Genomic DNA, 6,641 nt, shown 5'->3' on the forward strand with positions numbered 1-6,641 from the left:
ATTGTTTACTTGTTGAACAAGTAAACTAATATTGAACATGATTTCCCAAGTTTAACAACTTAGCATGGTATATGTTGAACCTGTTAAGCTTGGAAATGAATGAATGAATGAATGAAAGCTCTTATGTTGAACATGAGGCTAGAATCTAGGGGTATTAAGATGTTGGAAGGTCCTTTGACGTGTGCCAAAAAAAAAAGTCAATCCAAATGCACCCTAATATAGTTCACTTCAATTGGTGACTTAATCATAATATATGATACTAATATTAGCTTCTGCCGATAAACCTAACTATTAAGCACACTAGGTATACAAGTGATTTTAGAAGTCATACAATAATTCCACAGTATATCATCAAGGTGTGCCACATAGAACAAATTACATAACATTTCCTACAGTTGCACATTACAAAGAACGGAAGATCACAACACCTTACGAAGCAACTTAAAAAGAGTTACATTCCCAACTAGATCCAATCTCATGGAACATCGGTTTCGTCAGACCTGTAAATTGAATGGTAGGCAAAATCGTGAGCCTAAAGAAACTAAAATAAAGTACTCTATACGATCATTATTATAAGGAAATGTTCACTTCTTAGACTGATTGAATAACTAATGTATCTGGTCTATAATACATATAAGATACACATCAGTTATTCAATAAATTTGAAAAACGATTTTTTTTTGAAAAATGAATTTTTGCTTATAATAGTAATCGAAGAGAGTATATGATTATCAATGTATTTGACCAACAAAGTGAGCAAGGCATACTCAATAACTGCAAGTATAACAAATCAATAACCTTTCGCCTCAAGTTTGCAATCACTGACCTTGCTTTCTCCAACTTTTCTACCGCATCAAGCATAGCATGTATGATCATTTTTTTCACCTGTTCGTTACCAAAGAAGCAGCAACCAGAAAAACAGTACACAAAACACCAATAAGAATCTGTTGAAATGAAATGATGGTATGATATAGTAACAAATACAGAAATACATACACTAGATGGATAAATATAAAAAGTAAAACCAATTATACCTTTTTTCAAAGAGAAATTCGATTAAAAGTATAAATTGTCTAGTAAATTTATTTTTCCTATTCCCATCAAATTTTCAGTAATTGACGTTACAATGCAGTTACTAGAGCGGACCAAATAGCACCTTGCAGAATCTAGATGGTAAAATATGTTTAATTCAAGGAAATGTGAATAATATGCTTGAACCATTTCAACCGATAAATGTGTTACGATTTCGACAAATGCAGCATGACTGTGCCAACAATAGGTGAAGTATACTGAAATCCCCCAATCAGGCCCATATTTTGAAACTGCTATGACGCTATAATCAAATTATAGCAGAGAGAAGCTAGAATACCTCCAATTTGTCCTCTGTGGAACAGTGATTTACTGGAAGTTTACGGATTTCCTCTGTATAACGCAAGCACTCGCCAACATTTTCAGGAGAAACAAAATCAAGTGCAACCTTGGTGCATGACTGCAACACAATGATGCATATCATTGACATTCATACAAACTTTTCAAGCATTAGCTAGAAAGAAAAGCAATCAAGACATAAAAGTGATGAGCTAGTGGTAAATGAATCCAAGATGCACTTAAAATATTAACTTAAAAGATTCATTGTTTTTGAGTAATGACCAACCCAAATACTAAGATATCAGAACTTATCCTATAACCATCACGCTACCAATCACCACGCTCCTTGAGTCACGATCTAAATGTCTAAATGATATGGCTTGAAGTTATGCTCAATCCAAATTCTTCGTCAAATTTCATGTGAATCCATTTTCCGAACCGCCTCCTTTAGGAATGTTTAAATGAGAATATGGAAGTGTACAAGTATACAACTATTAGGACTGTCTCAAACTTTTAAGAACTTGGCCGTATAATAGTTAGTTTTTAATAGTTATCAAGTAATTTATCAATCATATTTAACCATAGTTATATTTATTCTTTCATTTTCTTTTATCTAACTCCCATAACTTCAACATATACACTGCCTTAAGGAAAATTTACACCTTTATTAAAGATAAAATAAATCCACCATGTACGTAAAATTAACCTTCAGATTCCTGACTTGATGAGGACAACCAGCTGGAATGAAAACAGCATCTCCTAGCTTCTGAACATAACTCCAAGGCTCAATTCCTACAAGTCAATGTTGAATTGTTAATAAAATGGTACAAGTTATAGATCAACACTCCACAAACCAAACAACGTACGAAAAATTATAAACATTACTAACCATACTCCTCCTTAAGCCTCTTCTTATGATTGTTAGTGAGATAAAAGGTCTGATCATGGATAGGGTGAATAACCTACATTACCAAAATATATGTCATTCAAGAAGATACATACATAATTAGCGAACCTACCATATTTTAGTTATCAATAGCTGAGAAAACAAGAGAAAATGAAGGAAAATGTAAACATATAATTGAAATCTCTTATTCACATATCGACTTTACCTGCTTTATAGGAGAGCAATAGATGTGCCTGAACTCTCTGAAATGCTTCTTCAGATATTCATTCAATTTAGGTACATCCTCTCTCCGAAAAATATCCCACAGAGCACCATCTAAACTATTTTCTTGATGAACTGAATCAACCACCTTCATATCACATGATCCACTTTCATTTTCCATGACTCGAACACTATTTTGCTCATCTGAAGCAGTTACGGGAGAAGACGGATTATCAAGCCTGTCAACATTGATCTCTCCATCCTGATTATCACCAAGAAGCTCCCTCTTGTCTTGCTCAAGGTGCTTTTGTTTCAATTTCTTAATTGCAGTAATACTCATGGATTCGAGTTCCACTTTGGCAATATGAGTCAACACATTTACCTAAAAAGCCAAATTGTAAAGAAACAAAACAACATTTCATTCTTTAAATAAGAGTATGCACTCAGACACAAATCAAAAAATATAAAGCACAAACAAGAGAATATATTATTTTTTTAAATCCGAAGTCATCGTTCATGCTTCAAGTTCAAAAAGTACCTTATCTAATGATACAACTCATCATAAAAAGTTTGTTTTATCTTTAAATTATTAGGAAGTACACATTGATTACAACTTTCTAGTACGAAGTCATCATTCATACTTCAAGTCCAAAAAATACCTTATCTAATGATACAACTTATCATAAAATGGTTTTTTCTTCTTTTCAAATAGTCATTATCAATTACCAAAACACCACAAAAATATGTAAAACAATCAACAACCAAATGAACTTGGAACTTCATAAATATCGGCTCATAAAATAAAGACATCAACTATGTAATCAAATGAGTGTTTTCAAAGACATCAACAACCAAAAAATTAAGACATGTACTTGGAACTTCATAATTGTCGGGTTATAATGCAATTTCCTACAAAGACATTGTACACATCCTCTAAGCAACAAAAGATTTATAAGACATTCTAGAAAACACAGTTCAGGAAAAACAGAATTGAAACATACTACATCAGACATATCACAATGGAGCTTTGTCACGGAATCACCCCGCCCAAGCTCCTCAGAAAATCCATAAGCAAAATATGTAGTAAGTCCCATCTGAACATTATTAGGCAGCTTCAAAGCAAGGTTAAGAGCAGCTTTGAAAGGATCCGTATATTCTTTAAACGGCAGGGATGATATGAGCTCGGCACAATGGTGTGGCAAACTTTTCTCAAATAAATTAGGAGGATGATCTTTCAATTTCAATAGTTGAGGCCAATCGAGCCTATCTTTGCGACCATTTGTGTACCCGGTAAAGAAATCGTTCACATTAATATTTCCCTGCATTTAATCAACAACTCAAATAAAAATTCAGAAATTATCAGCAACAAATGAACATGACAAGTACAGTAAGAACATATTAGTAAAACTAATCAGTCATCTGAGAAGCTCAGGATTAAGAAATTATACAAACCTGGCACCAATTTAAGCAATCAATTGCCTTCACATCCGAAACTGAATTGTGATTAGTATCACTTATCTGATGAAATGCATGCCACATGACAAGCGGTTCCCAGCTTATACCAGATGTGCTTGATTCAAGTACGTTGCTGACAATTATAGGCTCCCCTTTTCTCCAGTGCCATTGAAAATGTCTTAAATCCTTCTCATGATTTTGCAGATCTATAGCCCTAGGACAGTATAAAAAGTTTTCACCGGAATCTTCACGAAAAACCACCTTCCCTGGATCATTCGGTATATCATCTTCCTTCTTAACAGGCTTAAAAACCACCTTCCCTGGATCATTCGGTATATCATCTTCCTTCTTAACAGGCTTAAAACAAGAGCAACCATTATCAAGAGTCTCCTCTTTATCTTCAAGTTTAACGGCTTCTTTAAGTTGTTCAGCTTTACACACCAACTCAGAGATGCAATTTGGCGGAAACATTCTTCTCAACTCAAGTAAACCATGATTACATTCATTATTAGCTTTTGGACAGCGGATGCTACCATCACTGCCGGCATGCCACCCAGATTTTGACCATTCATGAATCTCAGGCTGAGCGGCAGCATGAGATTCAATTTCTATGGTTATTGTCATCTCTTCATTTCCACCATGCAGATAATCTTGCCCTTGGTTGATAACCTCAAACTCAACTGGATCTGCACCACCTAGAAGCTCCCCACGACGAAGCTCGGAGCAGCAGCGGAGACAAAGGTCAAAAGAGCATTTTGTACAGCTTCTGTGGTAGTCAAATATTAAGGTTTGGCAATTGTCACTACAAAAAAAGTGTTAAGTCAACAACAACATAGAAATAGAATAATAGCTAAGAAAAGAAAAAATTATATGCCAAATCATAAGTCCCTACCAGTATGCACACTGATCTTTAGAGCAATCTGCTACATCTATTTTTAGCTCATCAGAGAGTGAGAGCCCTGTAATGTTCATCCCAAAAGCATGCATGAGATGAAATACAAACTTAATCAAAAGGAGCATGCAATAAAAGCAGTCAAAGCTTGATATCATGTAATCCAAAAGAAAGAAGAAAAAAATGTATATATAATTAATTCTAAAATAAAGAGACACCGAATACGACACGTACACTGCCACACCGACACCACAAATAATTTAAGAAAATCACATAATTCATAATTCAGTGTAGTCATATGTGTCGGTGTCGTGTCAGTGTCGGGCACGGTGCATGTCCGACACCAAAACACGCGCCTACTTTGTCCGACACCGAGACACGCCTAATCCGAGGAGTGTCTGACCTATAAAACATAGGCAGAGAAAGAAAAAAGAAAGGATGCAAGAAGAGAGAGTCCTTGAGGAAAAAATACCTTGAATCTTGGCTTCTATCTCCTTCTCAGCAATTTGTTCTTGATCTAATTCTCTTAAATATGGAAGAAGGTATTTCAGCATATACTTGGAGAACTCAATGTCATGATCATTGTTGGTTTCTGTCTTGTTCTTAGTCTCCTGTAGAGAATAAGATGATGAATCACATTTCAAATCAAATGTAGAACACAGAAAACAAAGGACATGCATGCAAACAAGCTTTGTTATTACAAATGCCACAACACAAAGGACATGCATGCAATCAAGTTTCATAGTAATAACATCTTTGAGGGTACCTTATTAATAACATGCATAACAATAACTTGAAAGAGCAAAGAGATCAAGTGATGTCACCTTATGCATGCAATCAAGTTTCATTTTTCCAGCATTTTCTTCTCCTTCTTTTCCGTTTTCTTCTCTTTGGTCTTTCTTTTCCTTCTTCACCTTTTTCTTCTCTTTGGCACAATGTTTTTCATCAGAAACTGTTTTCCTTTTCCTACCTCGATTTTCCTTCTTCTTCACTACTTGTTCCTTCTTCAGTTTTTTCTTTGTACCACGTTTTTTTCTTGGATCGCTAGAAGAAGAACCTTTACCAGTTTCTTCATCATTCTCTAAAGCCTCCTTCTTCTCTGCATTACTCTCTCTTCCATGTTTCTTCTTCTTTGTCGCTAGGGCAACTTCAACATCTCCAGATACTGAATCTCTACCATCCAGCTTCAAGGAAGCCATGGACTCGAAACTTCAAATGACGCTTTTGTTTGTATTTAATTTTTTTTTTTTTATTATTTACCAGCACAAGAAAAGTACCAGGGACATAGAAACATGCAATGAAGAGGGAGGGTGGTTTAAGTAGTGATTCATCTAAAAGACTACCATAGAAACATGCAATGAGATTGGACTTGACACTTCGCACTTGTGTTTTCGAGGTAGGGAGGTTTTCAAATCTAACCCAAAGATTGTGTTTGATGATGGAATGCATCTTTTTTTTTTTTTTGACCGATTGATATTTGATGGAAAGCTATCTAATCTAATCTATAAATTAAAGTTTTATGAATTTTTTCTCTAAGCTTTTTTAGTATACCAAATCATCATTGAAGCTCACACACATAAATGGAGATGTCGGAGTTTGAATTTCTTTGGAATTCCATCAATTACTTGTCTATCAAAAAAATAATTGAATTTAGCTACCTTTCTTACACTCGCAATTAAAGATACTTCAAAAAAAGCATCTATATAACCACGATTATATGACCAATCATATATAACATTGATTATTTTATCAGCAATAATTTTTTGAGGAACACTTTTTTGAAATAAATTCAATAAGTTCAAATTTTGTAAAGATGAA

The 6,641-nt window shown here is 34.5% G+C and overlaps 1 protein-coding gene across 1 annotated transcript; it reads right to left on the reverse strand.

Annotated features, from left to right (window-relative positions):
• Positions 1 to 219: 219 nt before the first annotated feature.
• On the reverse strand, positions 220 to 6,412 carry LOC146916230 (lysine-specific demethylase JMJ25-like). The gene is made up of 11 exons (XM_085718345.1): positions 5,648 to 6,412; positions 5,296 to 5,434; positions 4,824 to 4,890; positions 3,929 to 4,733; positions 3,478 to 3,795; positions 2,481 to 2,858; positions 2,258 to 2,330; positions 2,075 to 2,160; positions 1,370 to 1,489; positions 827 to 885; positions 220 to 500 (listed from the first exon to the last, which is right to left on the reverse strand). The coding sequence occupies exons 1-11, from the start codon at positions 6,020 to 6,022 to the stop codon at positions 476 to 478; spliced, it is 2,445 nt and encodes an 814-aa protein (XP_085574471.1). The 5' UTR covers positions 6,023 to 6,412; the 3' UTR covers positions 220 to 475.
• Positions 6,413 to 6,641: the final 229 nt, after the last annotated feature.

This window comes from Medicago sativa, chromosome 6, assembly GCF_051527215.1.
Source record: "Medicago sativa cultivar Bolivia chromosome 6, Bolivia_mono, whole genome shotgun sequence".
In the NCBI taxonomy this organism is placed as follows: domain Eukaryota; kingdom Viridiplantae; phylum Streptophyta; class Magnoliopsida; order Fabales; family Fabaceae; genus Medicago; species Medicago sativa.

What these genes read in the sequence shown, in the direction of transcription:
- LOC146916230 (XM_085718345.1), bottom strand. Translation starts at nt 6,022, where the DNA reads ATGGCTTCCTTGAAGCTGGATGGTAGAGATTCAGTATCTGGAGATGTT. An exon ending in AAAGATCAGTGTGCATACTG is followed by an intron (nt 4,734 to 4,823) that starts GTAGGGACTTAT and finishes CTTTTTTTGTAG; the next exon opens with TGACAATTGCCAAACCTTAA. An exon ending in ATTGCTCTCCTATAAAGCAG is followed by an intron (nt 2,331 to 2,480) that starts GTAAAGTCGATA and finishes TTGGTAATGTAG; the next exon opens with GTTATTCACCCTATCCATGA.